The following is a 17,367-nucleotide window of genomic DNA, read 5'->3' on the forward strand; positions in this document are numbered from 1 at the left end:
CATCCTCTCTGCAGGGAATCATGTAGGTTTTCTGGCCCCAAAATTATAACACATCCATATAATTAAAGTACAATCATAGATATGTAATCACAGTACTGTTGGGTAAAAGCAGTAGAATCATTACCTTGACAGTGCAGCCACTGTCTCCACCATGTCGGGTCACGGAGATTTTTAAGGAGCCACAGTTCTCAAAGCACTGGTAATGGGAGGGCTCAAACTCCAGGTAGATGGTGTGAGGGTCTTCTTCCTGGGCATTAGATTCATGGCAGCTCACCACCTTCCTGGCTTGGTCTGCAGCATGCTTCTTCAGGATGTTCCCTGCTCCGATCATCATGCGGGTGGCCTGGATGCGATAAAAAGCTCGACTCTTCTGCTGTTGCACAAGCACTTGATAGTTGGCCATCTCGATCAGCTGCTCCATATCCTTCTCTGGGTGTCTTTGCTTGAGCTCCTTCAGAGTGCGAGCCATATCCCTCCTGGCCTCCTCTTCTTCCCCTCCACCTCCTCCACCACCTCCTTCCTCCACACCGGCCAGCATCCCATCAAGTGCCTCCTTGTGGTGGGAATTGGCACCTTGGCTGTCCATCTCCATATCCATCTTGGTGAATATGCCGTCACCCTCCGTCTCAATGATGATGCCACGGTTCTTGTCAGCACGGTAGCGCTTGTGGACGTATTTGTAAAAGAGCAAGCGACGGTCAGCGATCCAGGCCTGAACCACACAGAGCGGAAAGAAGAGGAAAGTAAGCACGGCCTCCCAGACTTCCACCACGCCGGGAGAGAAGACAGAGAGGATCAAGTAGAGCCAAATGTAGGCGAAAATGCTCCAGGCTGCCGTCACAAAGAAGACCCTCAAGTGCTTGATTTTGCGTACTTCGCCATCTGGGACCACGTAAACACAGATGGCGATGATGATGAACATGTTGAATGCAGCACTACCCACAATTGTGCTCGGGCCCAGGTGACCAGCCTCAAACTTGTGCCCGCAGACCTCAATAACAGATAACAGGATCTCAGGAGCCGACGATCCCAAAGCCATGAGGGTCAAGTTAGACACGGTCTCATTCCAGATGCGTACGGTAGCAGTGGTAGTCTCGCCATTGGGTTTCTTGATCGTTATCTCCTTCTCTTGAGACGTAATCACCTCGATGGATGACATGAACCTGTCGGCGATGATGGACATGCCCAAGAACATGTAGATGAGGGCCACAAAGTAGACGATGGCACGTGCCACCTTATCGCCCACAGAGGGGTTCTGGGGGTTCCATACCGGCAGGACGACACCGTCAGAGCAGCTGTCCTCTCCTGAACAGTTCCCCGAGCTGCTGTGGGACACATCGCCACCAGCCTGAGACATATGGGTGAGGCCCAAGAGGAAGATCAGGAGGAGGAGAGAGGAAAGGCAAGGAGTGAAGTAGAAAGGGGTCGATGGAAGGCGCAAATGAAGCATGATGGCAGTATAGCGGTAACTGTGTCCACCAGTCGCAGAGATGGTGATCAATAAACCACTGTAACACACAAAAACAACATGAGAATGGCAATTCAAAAAACCTGTTAAGTGTATCTAAATGTAACATTCACATTAAGAACAGCTTGAAAGTAGAGGTCTGCATTCCCACAAGACCTGATGCAACTGAGTGAAGTTTTGAATTGCTGAGCGAGAGTGGGAAGATAGTGCTTTGTGTGCTGGAAATGGGAGAAAGTGGTGGGACTGGTGGGACTCAAACAAAATATAAATATCTAAGTTAGAGTTACTTAAATTGTTTTATGGTACAAAATGCTATTTGTCTATTGTGCAACAAAAATAAACGGTTTACGGGCACAAGGTTGGATATTCTCAATTTTTTTTTTGAAAGGGGCATTTTTCCTGCTGTAACAATGCAACAAGGTGAGGTCAGAAGCATTGTGTGTGTGGGAATCAGAAAAAAAGCCTAAGACACCAGGGCAAGACAGAATCATACTGAACAGGACCAAAAAGTTTGCATTGATCTCAACCTGCAGTGGCAACAGGTCAAAGTGTAAGAGTTGCGGGCAGGGGTTAGAAAAAATATATACAAATTTTAGCGGGAATGGGACAGAAAAATCAGAAAACTTCCATACAAGACTAATTTCTTCATTGCTTCAAACATCACCTGAAACAGACTCCTTCAGGGAGAATGGGGTTGCTGTTGGTTGCAAACAGAGTTTCTGACAGCACAATACAGCTTGCATCATAGTGAACTCTTTATAAGGGTTGCATCTCAGAGAGCACAAGCTACTCAACCCTACAACAATATGATCATTGCTGACAAACTGTGCACATCTGACGATTACAAAGAACCAAAACATTAAAATGCAACAATACCTCATATAATATAGAAATAAGACCTTGTCCATTTTGAATTTAGCCTCTTAATCACAAGTGAAAGATTTGTTATCTGTTTTTAGGGAAAAAATAAAGAATAAAATAAAAGTTGTTGTTTTTTTAATTTATTTATTTATTTCATATGGACATAGCAATAACACTGGACAAACCAGATGCATTGTTTAAAGTGTTATAGCACATGTGCTAATTTTCAACACCTGTCCATAGGGGCTTTTACAACAGAAAAAACACAATTGTTAAACAAAACACGGCACAATTTATACATGGGAACAACTTTGGCCCGATTTAAGCCACTGTTTGAGCTCTCTGGTGAAGATGTTAATATTGTTCTGCAATTTTAATCCAGTAGGAAGAGAGTTCCATAGTGTAGCCCCTCTGAAGGAGAAGCTAGACTGTCCAAAAGATGTTCTAAACTTCGGGAGCACACAATCCCCACTAACTGAGGCTCTGGTGGAAGGTCTAAAAGAGCCCTGACGCCTCTCCATGAGGCCAGAGAACAGTGGTGACACACAGTTGTTCATACATTTAAAAGTCAATTTCAAAATACTAAAATTTACAAAATTTTCAAAAGTAAAAAGCTTATGCTTTTCTATGATATCACAATGATGCCATCTCATTGGTTTTTTGTCAAATATCTTAATTTCCTGTTTATATAGAGAGATAACTGGTTTCAAAGTGGACGCTGATGTTTGTGACCATGCTGTTATACAGTATGACAGATGTGAAAAAACCATTGCGTGCATAAACAATAAAGCCGCGTGATGTGACAACTCTCCTCTAATAAAACGAAAACGGTTCAGATTTGATTTTACTTTCCTGCAAACATGATTTACTTGACTTTGAAACTTCAGGTGTTTATCCAAGATTATCCCCAAGTATTTCGTTTCATGAACCTCCTGAATGGGTTCATGGTCTAAATGAACCTCAAAGATGCTGTCAGGGGACCTCTGGTTGATAGAAAAACACATTGAGAAAGTTTTCTGTGTGTTTAGAGTTAAATGGGACAGCTGAAGCCATCTTGAGATGTTATGTAAAGCCTGTGTTAGATGACAACTTGTCATGTTATATCAAATAACCCACAGTACATAAGGATCATTTTTGAAAGGCATTAAAGGGGCACATGAATTTCATTGATGGCTGTGAAGTTATCATCTATACTTCCTGTTTTGCACTCTTTTTCTAATGCAGTGATCAAGGCCATCGTACTAATGTTCACGTATAGACCTTTTTCTACACATTAAATAACAGACTGTACATCAAACAAAAACGGTTTGCTTGCTTTACTGAAAAAAAGGCATTTGACTCAATGTAGTTTGAAGAGCTCTATAGACTCCTACAAAAACTACTTTATCATGTCAAAAATATTATATATTAAAATATAAATAATATAAAACCCAGATGTCGGGAACACAGATGTCTTTTCAGTCTGGATAACACCATCCTTGAACACAGAATGGAATTCTACAACATAAATATATCTTTAATATACAGTATATTCAATATAACTTCAATATGGTTGCAAGCTATTTGAAAGTGTGAAATATAGTATATCTTATAGTATGTATATAGTATATCTTTACATCAAACTGAAATATGGGATCTACAAAAATATATAGAAAATAAGGGAAAAATAAGTGAATACCGGTGTTTTGCAGATACACCCTAAAAATCCAAAAGCAAAATGACAATTTATACTAACGTTCAAAAATTCAGAATTGGTTTATTTATTAAGATTTGTTTATGTTTTTGAAACAAATATTTTGTGCTTCCCAAGGATGACTTTATTTGGGAACAATATTTAGTAAATATTGTATATGCTGACAAGCTGTCAGTGTTTAATGTTTAATCTGACTCTAAATAAATCATACAAATGCGGAATGGTGCCATCCCACCCTCTATACAGGGATCCCTGTAGAGGCAAGTTTATATAAGAGCTGGAATCACACATGCGTGACTGCTGTATTTGGCCTGTTGACTAAATCACTCATGCACACACACACACACATCAGTATCTCTGGCTGCTTGGAGCTGCAGAGCAATATGAGATCATCTTCCACTACGACGATGTGTGACGGAGCCAGGGCTGTCACTCCAAGTTCAGGTCAAATGTCATTAATGTGACATAAGATAATCATGGATAGCTTATGTGTGAGGAAGGTTAGACCCCACATTGCTCCTTTGAAAGCTCTGAATGTGCACCATTGCAGATATGCACAATAATAAATTAATGCATATCTCAAATTAGGGCTGTCAATTCAACATGACAATTTTGTGTGTGGGATTGTCATAATATTTTACAATATTGCTCTTTTTACTGTTTTTTTTCAGCTTTGTCTTCACAGGAACATATGACAACAGAAAGTTATATTAACTTGTAAATATGTATTACAATAATGCTGTTATAACTGTATTTAATAAATGTAAACAAAATAAATGTAGCCTTGTTGAGCATAGGAGGTTTCTTTCAAAAACAGTTTTTAACCCAAACTTTTGAATGGTAGCGTTACTGTAAAATGTAACTGTACAAATATAGTCATAATATAATATGAAAATGTCAAAAAAAGGTGTTTGCACATTTCTTAAGCTGTGTATGTTTCAGAGCATATCCAAACATACGAAAATGCAAATATTATGTTGTATGTACCTATGAATACTAATTAGATTAAGCTGGAAAAACAGCAAAATGCAATACAACAACCAAAGACAATATTTCTCTAGCACATGCTTACTTGCCAAAAATTAAAAAAAATAAGGAGACAGAATCTTTATTGTGTGTGATCGGCCCTTAAAGGATTAGTTCACTTTCAGAATAAAAAAAAATCCTTATAATTTACTCACCCCCATGTCATCCATGTTTGTGGATGTGCATCTCTGAGCAAGTGCAAGATGTGCATTTTTGGTTAAAAAGTAGAATAAGTAAAATAAGACCATTATTCCTTGGCTGGGATCGTGTAGAGCCCTTTGAAGAGGAAATGAAACTGCAATTCGGACCTTCAACCCGTTGGCCACCATTTAAGTGCATAATATAGAGAAAAATCCTGGAATGTTTTCCTCAAAAACCTTAACTTCTTTGCGACTGAAGACAGAAACACATGAGCATCTTGGATGACATTGAGGTTAGTAAATTATCAGGAAATGTTTGTTCTGGAAGTGAACTAATCCTTTAAGTCCGAGGCTTAATGATAAAATATGCAGCTACTTTCCAAATAAGAGCAGGTGGGGTCATTTGTAACTTGACTGTGCAAGGCTTCATTTGTCTTCCACTTCCAGTTATTTTATCTAAGTTCGTTATACTACTTAATATTCCAAACTGGTATTTGTTCAAATAATATATTTTAATTAATTATCAATCATAAATACTGGTTTGCAAGTTTTACAGCTTACTGCACTTTGTTATTCCTCTTAGTATATACCTATAGGAGCTAATGAATTGGAAGTCTTGCCCATTCAAAATACATCGCAACATAAGGTGAACACAACATATAATAAGGCATATATAAAACTTTAATGGCATTAAATAATCTGCATTTAAGGGCTTTAATCAGCACGTATGTACATATGTGATTAACAGAGATTTATTCATCGGCATATAATGATATAATTAGTTTGTAATGAATTGACAGCCCTAAACTTCTGAGCACACTTTTAACGCTTTGATGACATTAGCATGTTCACCCTTCCCCATCCACTTTTCTCTGGGCACAAATCACACACTTGGCATCAAGCACGCTCACCCACTATTGCCACACACGATGCCAGGCCTATAAATAGCACAGAGGCTGTTCCCTGAGCCCTTAGCGCGAGCTCTCAGCCAATAGTGCCCATCAAGGATGAAGGCTTATCTCAAACACCATTTGGACTGTATCTTATTAATTTCCCATGACAGAGCAAGCAAGCAAGCAAATGAAGCTCTGCATAACATGCAACTCAGTATATCTGTCTACAGCCGGAGTGAGAGGCAGAAAATACCACAGCGCTTCATGGCTGCTGTACGACTGTGGTTGCAGTCCTGCAGGAAGAGAGTTAGAGGGATCCACAATTGATGGACATCAATCAAGAGGCTGATAGCATAAATTGGCATATGCAGAGCATATTGGCGGGGCGCGAGGCAAACGGAGCAGTGAGCAGCACTACACAGCCCTCAGTTATATGAGCAAGCCTGGGGAAAAAGGAACAACACAGTATGAGCTACTGTTGATGTTGATTCATGCACACACAGACTACAATAGCATAATAATGCATGGTCTCTGATGCTGCGAAAGATGAATATTTTTTTATTCATAATATTGCTTTGTTTTAGGTCCTGGTCCCCAAACCTGGCTAAATTTACCCACTTTTAATCAGCAAGACTTCCCTGGTCAACCAACTTCATACACAACCAGTCAAAAGTTTGGAATAATTAAGATGTTTTGAAAGTTTTTAAAGAAGTCTCTTATGCTCCCCAATTTATTTATTATTACATTTAGTATATGTATTATTACTGCTTGATTTGATTTATTATTACTGCATTTATTATTTCTGCTGAAAATTGACAGCACAGTTATTTAAAAAAAAAACTGTTATCTTAAATTGTAACAGTGTTTCATAACATTACTTATTTTTACAGTATGTTTAATCAAATACATTTACCCTAATCATTAAAGAAGATGCAAAAAAATATCAAAAACATAAAAAAGGTTAATTATTCCAATTATAAATGTATACCCGTTTTTTTGTTGTTGTTTTTTTACCAGTTACCAAGTTTTGCTGGGGAACAGCATGGCTATGCCAACATGGTCTAAAGAAAGCTTGTAATGTTAAAGTTAAGTTGGGTTGTAGGAAAACATGCAATCCAATGTAAACCTAACAAAGACTTCCATTTCAAATGAATTATTAACAGTTTAATAATTTAGTAATTACAGACTGGCTACAAAATAACTGGTTGTTACAAACAAACACATAAAGAAGGAAAGAGTTTTTTTTTTCAAAGAGTTAATTGCCTTAGGGCTTGAAAAGAAATCAAATTAGATACAAGTCTTTAATTATTTTTCATACTTCCAAAAACAGACACATTTCAGATCATCATTGAAAAATGACATCAAGCCAACTAACAGTTCCTGGCAAAAAAAACCCATCTAATTAACTTCTCATGCACAGTTTGAATCTTCTCAAAGACATCTGTTGTTTGACATCGGATGTTGTTTTGAGTGTGTGTGGCCCAGTCTGATCCACAAATGTAGTGTTTAGCTCTCTGGCTTTATGATCTTTTGTGTACAGGACTGTAACTGTGGCCAATTCCCGTAACAACAACACAACTCTCAGTACATCTGCCCTGACACTCTATCTGTACACATACTATGAGCACACATTCACACAACTGTGGACAGTTATAAATGACTGAACAAGCTCATCAGGGTCTTTCAGCTTATGGTTTATCAATATGAAATGATCAAATCTACTCCGGTTTTGAACATCAACATAGATATTCAGTCCAATAGCACGATGTGAGCATGTGTGATTGCTTTTTTCTTCAATAAACAAGAAATTGACAATCCTTTCACTTACATTTCAGACACAATACTAGTAATTACTGTCGCTATTTAGTCTGCCAACTAAAATAATTCCAAACGAAGACGGATCAGAAAAAAACTGACATTATTAGTAATAATAATAAATTCACTGTTGTTTATTGTTAATTTCTGCATATTTATTCATTAACCTAGATTAATAAATGCTGTAAAAAATTGTTGATCATTCTTAGTTTTTGTCACCTGAATGCTATTGTAAGGTATGCGTATGTATAACCACTACAGTGTTGTCCAAAGAATCAGTGAGTTGGTAAACTATTTTGTGCTCACAGCACTCCATTTGTATCTTTATACATCAAGACACCACAAATATGGTTTCCCTTTAGTCTTTTCAAAATTAATTTTCTGAGCACAGAGTTTTATGTTGTACATACCCTGTAAAATAACTAGGTATGTCATTAAACAACACAAATCCCCCCCTATGTCTGACTGTGGAAGTGTCTCTGCTAAGGCAAAACAGCACACATTTATAAAAGATAAAAATTATGTTAACCAATGGAGTTGTTTTAAATATGCTGATAGATTTTAGCAGACTGTTAAATCCTTAATCTCAATTAAGGCTTTTAGTGTTGGTAAAATATGAATGGTTTAGTCTTTGCCCGGAGAGTAAAAGCAGGTTTAACTTTAAGGGAGAGGAGGACATGTTCAGTCTCCTGAGGCTAAGGGAGTAGAGAGAAAAAGAGACCAATAATGAAAGAGAGAAAGACGGTTTAGGTGTATTAGGACTAGGAGAAACCAGTAGACAGACTGACAGGTAACAAAGCGCGAGGGTCAGAATGGAAGGAAGGAAGAAGATGGATAAAAAGGGAGCAAAGGGATTACGGAGGCAAGAAGTTTGAATGCAGTGTTGGTTAAGGCAGAACGGGAAGTTAAAAACCTTCTCTAGCTAGTCTCTAATCAAGCAATGTCAAAACCTCAGCAATGATGGATTCAACATCCGCTTTGTGTACCCAAGATGCATATCTAAGCCCACACGACTCTCAAGGCTTTCTCATTAATCCTTCTGTATTTCGTCTGCTTCTAGCCCACCCTTTTATTACCGTTCCACTGCCTCAAATAAACAATGAACAACAGACAGAATCAAACACATTCAAAAAGACAATACCTATATATATATATATATATATATATATATATATATATATATATATATTAGGGCCGGGACTTTAACGCGTTAATTGAGATTAATTAATTACACAAAAAATAACGCGTTAACTAAGATTAATTAATTACAGAAAAAAAAAATCCCGCATTTTTAATGACTTATTTTTACACCGCGGAACGTTTCTCACAGGATTTGTTTCGGCGGACCGATTATACTGGAGCACCAACTAGCGTTCGCTTCGCATATCACCGCGGCACATCGAGCCTCAAGTATCACCTCAACGCAAAACATATAGCAGCTAGCGTGGACTTCACACTTTATGTTGAACTATGTATTATTTTGTTGGTGCAACAGTTTATGTTGAACTCTTTATTGTTTTGGCCAAGGTTATTGAGAGTTGGACTTAGTATGTTATGGCCTCTGAAGCAACAGAGAGATTTTCTAATAGTCAGGGTTTCCAATGTTCTGAATGTAATTGACAGTATTGTGTTTTACTTAAAAAAACACTTTACAGAAGGTTCCAGCACCTATAAGCTTCCTGAATTTCTGAAATGTACTATTTCTAAATTGTTTCTAAATATGCTATTGCTACACTTCATGGCAAAAATTGCACTGGTCTGCTAGACTTGGTTGAACAAAAATAAACAATTTTTTGTTGTTTAAGCTTATGTTTTCAATCATTATTCAATGGTATACTATGAATCCATGTGAAAAAAAAATTACTTCTCACTGTTCTCAGATCAAATATTTATATGCGATTAAAATGCGATTAATTTCGATTAATTAATTACAAAGCCTCTAATTAATTAGATTAATTTTTTTTAATCGAGTCCCGGCCCTAATATATATATATATATATATATATATATATATATATATACACTATCATGCAAAAAAATAAAAATAACTTTTATTTAAAAGAAACTAATTTTTAGTTTGTTTTAAGAAAACAAAACATAAAAAAAAAATTCCACACAAAAAAGCAACACAATTGTTTTGAACATTGATAATAAGTATGTTTCTTGGACAAATTAAAATTAATGATTTCTGGAGGATCCTGTGACACCAAAGACTTCAGTATTGACTGCTGAAAATTCAGCTTTGCCCTTACAGGAATAAATTAATAATAGTAATAATATATATTAATAATAGTAATAATATATATATATAAATGAGTTATAAAATAATAATAGTCTTCTTACTGAATTTTATAAGAGACTTTATACAAAAATGTGATTTAAGTGTTTCTTTAATTTTTTAGCATGTTTTTTTTTTTTCTAAGAGTGTACTAAGAATAGGATACATCAAGTCTTAATGGTCTTAATACAGGCATCTGTTCCTTTAACAAAAATATGATTCCTGTTTATTCCTTGTGATTTTATGAGCAGATCATTTTATTGACAGTTGTTTCAGTTGAGATTTATCCCATAAAAGTCATTATTATAGTTGTCAGTGTGAGATGATTATTAACATATCGGTCAATATTTGTCCCTCCATCCTCCTCCTTCTCATTCCACAGCAGTCAATATTTACCAAACATCCCTCCATCTTAATATAGTTTTCTTCCAGGGATCTCCCCCAAAAATGTTCCCATTTGGGTGAAGAACTGGACATTGTAACATTAGTGGATGTGCGGCAGGCCTACGCTTATATTAAACACAGTGTCGCTGAGGACAGCTGCTCAAAGAACCTTTATGACTACCACACACACAAACACACACACGTTTTTTTTTGTGAAAAGTGGGGACATCCCATAGGCATAATGGTTTTTATACTGTACAAAATGTATATTATATGGACCTACACTTAACCCTAACCCTAACCCTCACAGGAAACTTTGTGCATTTTTACTTTCTCAAAAAAAAAAAAACATTCTGTATGATTTATAAGCGTTTTGAAACATGGGGACATGTCCTCATAAGTCACCCTCTCCTTGTAATACCGGTGTCATACCCATGTAATTATACAGAGTTGTGTCCTGATATGTCACAAAAACAATTTGTGCTTCAAACAGGAAACAAACAGAGAAAAGCAGCAGGTCAGCTCAATGTTTAACAACACAACCGCCACTTGCTCATCACCATTCCGCCCATGACTCCACAATCAGGCCTGTTAAAGTCTTTCATTCCCACACTCTCCTCTTTTATCTGTTCCTTTTCTCCTCTACACTGCAGGTCCTTTCACACTCCCTCGAATAGGGCATGTCATAATTGGCAGGAAATTAAGTCTGTCCTTTCTAAGGATGTTTTAATGTCACTGGTGTCACATTTTATCATTAAGCAAGAGCTCGTTTGAATGGCTGAGGGTGGAACAGGGACATCCTGTATTCCCACATCATCTTTCTTATATCTAAAGGATGAGATGAGACTGACTCCTGTGGATAATGACTGCATGAGCCACGGTATGATTTTATAAAAAAAAAAAAAAAAAAACTTTGTATTGAGGTTTAAAAGTTAAAAATGTGCATAATTATCTAACAACAATACTATCAATAAAAAAGGAACAATGCAGGGTTGAGGATCATTCAGAAATGAATTAAGAATGCAAATCTGAATTAAGGGAGCAAATATGATGTAGAATCAAAATTAATTGAATTGCAAAGAACCTATGGCCTTACCGTAATTTTATACAGAATGACCAACCAATAGATATATAAATAAATATAGATAGAAAGATTGATAAGACAGACAGATAGATTATAGATAGGTAGGTAGATGTCCGAATTAATTCTTCTATTATGACTAATATACTTTCTTCACAGCGTTCATAAACATACCTTAAAGAATCTATAAGAATAAACTGTATGAAAGCCCATTCAGTTTCTCAAATTAAGCACTGAACGAGCAAGATTAGCGAAAATATATCCCATTGAGTCATTCGTTTAAGATTGTTGCTACTTCGTAAACATCACTGCACACCGAGATTTATTGACTGAGTCATTTTGCTCAGTCTGTGAACTGATCCAAACACCATCTTCTTTCATCCTAGAACATATAATCAGTGAACATGTTGCTTTTTCTCTGAAGTGCGTAGTGAGATGAGAAGAATGAAGAATAGCAGATAAAAAAAAAAGAGGAAGCAGAAAGGATAGAGAAAATGAGGAAGACACAACGTGAGAGAGATGGAGAGAGAGATCTTAGTGAAATCGCAGGCTTTGAAGCTCCTCACACTGGAGGGCAGAGATGGGGGAGGGTTTGCAGAGCAATCAAAGAACTTATGGTTCTAATGAAAGCAATGACTTCAGTATCCAGACACTTTAAAAAATCCACAGAAGATCATAATTACCAAAATACCCCGACTATACAAGACAAAAAGTGCACATATACTCGCAAAAACACACACCGTTTACATAATAATGAAAACCCCACAGCTCTGCCATTTCCACATATTACAAAGTCTAATTTCATAGTACATGCAATCTTTCTCCGTATGTTCGCTGGAAACGGATCTCATCAGTGCCTCAGCTCCGAGTGCCCACGTTTCTTTCTTCATGACACAGTCTAGTAGTTTTCCTGCTATCTCACCCTATTGTGTGAGGCACCACATTTCATGGAATCTGCCATTTAAATGGGTCAGCCTCCTCTCCTGTGTACTGCAAAAACATGAAGCTTCTCCCACCCTCAGATCCCTGCATATTAACAACTGTCATCTAGCGCTCTCTCTATACGCCGCCCGCATGTCCGCATCAATATTCATGAAACACGTAACATCGCTCCACGTGCCCTCCGTAATCTTTAACGGTGGACACACAAATAAAACGCGGCAGCAGTTCTTCAGTGTTGCAGGTTTATCCAGACTGCAGTAGTTCAAGTAGCCTCTCGCTCTCCATAAAGCATTCATCGCACTCTCCTGGCGGCTTTGACAGGAGGGAAGTCGATGGGCCTGAACCAGCAGGGAGTCATCCAGTGCTTTAAATACATAATAAGCAGAGCAGTAGCAGAGTAAGCAGGCGCTCTGAAGGGTTTGAGAATGACTGACGGTGCACCTCGGTTAATGGCATAGTGTGGTTAAAAACACATGTGAAAAACAAATGTGCTTTATAATGTGATGGTTTGTTATCGGTGAGATAAAGGCAGTCTTAACATGGATAAAGTCATGTTTTACCATTTTAGCTCATCACAGAAGCAGCTGCTCAGCGGGTGCAGAACACAGCAGATACGCAACCCACCATCTTTGCACATATAAGCGCTCAGTTCTGCAGTCAGACATTTTTGCGCCAGTCCCCTAAGCTGAAAATGTCATGTGATTAATCACTTTTGAGCCACAGAAAAAATGTAATCACAACAACACTGACAGGCTGTTTGCACCACAAGAAGGCAAAAGATTCCAACTAGCGTTGTTTTGGTAAATGAAAACAAAATTATTTATTTAATTATTTATGTTTAAACTGAAATAAAAAATAAAAAACTGGGGTGAAAACGATTAATTAATTAAAATCAATTAACATTTTGGATAGTGATGCATGGTATATTATAAAATTTCGAAACCACTAACTTGCCTTTTAGTTATAATCATTATTATAATTTTAATAATTACAAACTAGAATAAAATGCTTTTTTAATTTTATTTATATAAGATTTTAAAACTTTACCACCAGCCTGCATTAAAACATGGAAATGTCACTGAATAGCAATAACACTTAAGAAAATCGATACTAGTGTAAGTAAAAAATAAATTCAATTTTGGTGTCCTAACATAGTAAAACTAAAATAAAAATGAAATAAACTGAAACTAGAAACCTAATAAATAAATAAACAACTGCAATGATAAAGTGAAATCTAAACTAAGTAAAATAAAAACAAATAAAAATAAATAAATACAATTAAAACTAAATTCTAAAAACTACTAATAGTGAACTAGGTGAAACACAGCAGACAGAGAAAAACACTTTTAAGAGCCCTCGAAATAAACGGAGGAAATATTTGTGATTTGCAATCTTTTGTTGCTACTTTCAAATGTCAATCAATGGAAAAGGACGTCTCATGTTCAGATTTTTTCATTATAGTTTCTGCCAACAGAGACTAACTGAGCCATGCCAACCAGCCAAACGAAATGCGTTAAGCATTAAGGTGAGCCAGACGAGGCTTCCAACGACTTTTCATGACACATCTGCCTCACAGCCAGCTCTGTCAACAAAGCAATGAATGGTCGATGGATTTTTTCATCATACTGTCTTTTGTTGTCATAAATTATTGCTATTATAGACAAATCAATGTCCTCCCCAAGTTGTTCTTATGGGACCAGTCTATCGCCTCAGAGTTGGATGGCATTTTCTGCTGAGTGAATGGTTTAATTCTCATTAAAACCAATTTGCTGTGCCTGCCATCTTTCTCATTGCAAATTCGTAGACTTTGGAAGGGTCGCCTACTGTGGACCCTCAACAGGCAGCATATGGCATTTGCCAGCCAAAAATAACACCTATGTCTCTTTATTCCCCCAGTCTTATTAACTCCTTTCTACATAGTGACATTTGCCACAGGCACCCTCTCTGCTTGTCTCATGGTGTGACAGTGTGGTGTAGCGACCCCTTCTCCATTCACAATCACTCACACATATACGCACATGGACCAACATGCCACGGTTTGCTGCCAAATCTCCCAATGATAACACTGAAATTCATACGGTTTGAATCTGATTCACTTTTTCTTTTTCTGTAATAGTTTGATTGTGCAATTACACATCACTAGCGCCAGTATGAGCTCATTCACACATGGCCAAGCTAGAAGAATTTCAATTGGCTCTATTTTCAGATACTATGTAGGACTGTGTCAGTAAGAATCTGCTCATGTGTTAAGACAGACATTTTCTCATCTGTAGTGATTTATTTTGTATACAACAGTTCTCAAATTTGATTGGCCAGGTGGTGTGATATTTAATCCAACAGCACTGGGAATTTTCACTGTTTGTATTATGCCGTTTATGTTTGGTCCAGAGAGACTGTCAGTCTTTGCATTAGTGGTGGGGATGTTCTTTCTGCAGGTTACATCCTCACACCACTAGGTGACTTTTTTTATGCATACAGTAAGTGAATAAATCATTTGCTCAGCCAATTTGTTCAAACACACTGATTCATTAAGGGATGAAATTACTGCTTTTGATACAGTAGGCAAGAAACAGTAAGTGAAAAGAACAGTATTTTTGAATTCATAGCATTTATAAGAAAGTAGGCAAAAAGCACTCATAGTCTTACTATACTCCCAGCAATTTTATAACGTGTGCATCCAATGGACACTTAAATATCCCATGATAATTGTGAAAGGCACAAAATGACACTGGTGTATGGCGGATGTAGTATGTCTGGATTACAACTGGGCTACACACATTAATACTGTATTAAACTTACTTTTTAATGGTAATAATGTAAGTACTAATTCAAAAGAAGTTTCTGGTCAGTTTAAAAAAAAAAAAAAAAACAGGCATAGCCTTTATCAATAAATGACTGAATCATTCACTCAATTGAATTGAAATTGAAAGATGAGCAACAGTTAATTCTGCATTTGGAATTATTTATATTAGTGGAGCAAAAACAAATGTTGGATAAAAGCTGCAATGTTATGCCTAAAATATAGGTTACTCAGTATTAACTTGTTTATTGAACTGCTGCGATTAATAAAAAAGTTAATAATAAAAGTTGTAGCTATGCAGTTTGAATATATTGGCAGCAATTAATTGCAACAACGTTTTTGCTTAAATAATATTGCTTAGTCACTGTATTTTTAATTATATTACAAAAATGTAACCTGATGCTTCTTGGCTTCTTAAGGCGGGCGTACATGGTGCGAATTCTGATGGTAGGAAGATCGTATGTCCACGCACATGTCTGCCCACTTTTAGACAATCCGATTTCACACCAGATGTGTTTATGAATTTCTAAATCATCCATAATAAGACATCTACACTGAACAGGGTGTGTTGCTTTTCAATACATTTACAATTATGCATTTAGCAGACACTTATCCAAAGCAACTTGCAGTGCATTCAAGCTTTACATGTTTTGTTTACCACTATGTGTGTTCCCTGGGAATTTAACCCATGACATTTTGCACTGCTAATGCAATGCTCTACCACTGAGCCACAGGTCCACTAAAATAGAAAAAATGCTAATAAGCTGTGAGAAAGCCTATTGAAGTTGCCTAGTCAAGTGTGAACATTTTCCCATCATTCCAGCACCACTGACCGTGACAGAGGATAAGGGAACCCGTGGAAAAACTGTGAACATGTTCCATCTCCTAATTCACATTAATTCTGTGGAATAGACAGGGGAGCTCAAAAAGCCCCGTACTCCATCTGGAAACCTTTAGCATGCCATCATGGGGATAGAGAGGAGGACAGAATGAAAATTAAGTGATAAGAAACAATTTCATTCTGCAAAGTCTGACACAATGGTGGGTTTGAAGCATTCAGATTTCATTTGCACTCATTAATCTGGAGGTGGGAATCAATGGGCTCCTCAGTTCCCATGTTCACACAACCCAGTGTAAAATCACAGGTCTACAGCCAGTATTTGGACTGATGTGTTTCATATGAGGAATTTACCTATCATTCAAACTCATCCCATGTCAGCCTGTTGCAACATGTATACAGATCCCCATACAGAAAGCTTTGAGACCAAATCACCTTAGGCAGCCTTCAACAAACAAAACCAAACAAAAATGTCTGCAAATCTGCACAAATCGAGAATTGTTTCAGGATAAAGGAATAGTTGATCAAAACCATGAAAAATTTCCTGGAAATGTACTTACCCTAAGGCCATCCAAGATGTATATGGGCTTGTTTCTTCATTGGAACAGATTTGTAAGCATTTGTAAGACCTATCTAAACATAGGCCTATGTTTAGCATTACATCACTTCCTCACCAATGGATCCTCTGCAAATAAATGGATGCCGTCAGAATGAGAATCGATAAAAAAGGTCTGATAAAATATCACAATATTCCACAAGTAATCCACATGACACAAGTCCATAAATTATCTATTAATCTTGTGAAGCAACAAGCTGTGTGATTGCAATAAATAAATTCATTAAGACACTTTTAACTTCAAACTATTGCTTCCGGCTAAAATACAACTCCTCTATCTATAATATTGTTTTCTCCAGTAAAAAGGTCATATTGGCTAAATCAGGAGACAACACGCACATTAACAAGCATTGCTTCTGACTAAAATGCAATTTCTTTTTTTATATAATATTGCTTTTTCCAGTAAAAAAAACACTTTGTCTAAATCAGGACGGAAATATGTAAAGATCAAGCACAGTTTACAAGCAAAAACAGTCCAAAACAGTTGTAAAACAAATATGTTGGTAGATTTTGATGTTAGAAGACAACAGGA

The 17,367-nt window shown here is 36.9% G+C and overlaps 1 protein-coding gene across 1 annotated transcript in view; it reads right to left on the reverse strand.

Annotated features, from left to right (window-relative positions):
- The window catches only part of slc8a4a (solute carrier family 8 member 4a), a 59,248-nt gene that overhangs the window by 35,464 nt on the left and 6,417 nt on the right, over positions 1 to 17,367 (reverse strand). The window contains exon 2 of the mRNA XM_052538080.1: positions 125 to 1,508. Within this exon, the coding sequence (XP_052394040.1) occupies positions 125 to 1,450 (1,326 nt within the window). The 5' untranslated portion in view covers positions 1,451 to 1,508. The remainder of the gene's footprint in view (positions 1 to 124; positions 1,509 to 17,367) is intronic.

This window comes from Carassius gibelio, chromosome A21 (assembly GCF_023724105.1).
Source record: "Carassius gibelio isolate Cgi1373 ecotype wild population from Czech Republic chromosome A21, carGib1.2-hapl.c, whole genome shotgun sequence".
NCBI classification, from domain to species: domain Eukaryota; kingdom Metazoa; phylum Chordata; class Actinopteri; order Cypriniformes; family Cyprinidae; genus Carassius; species Carassius gibelio.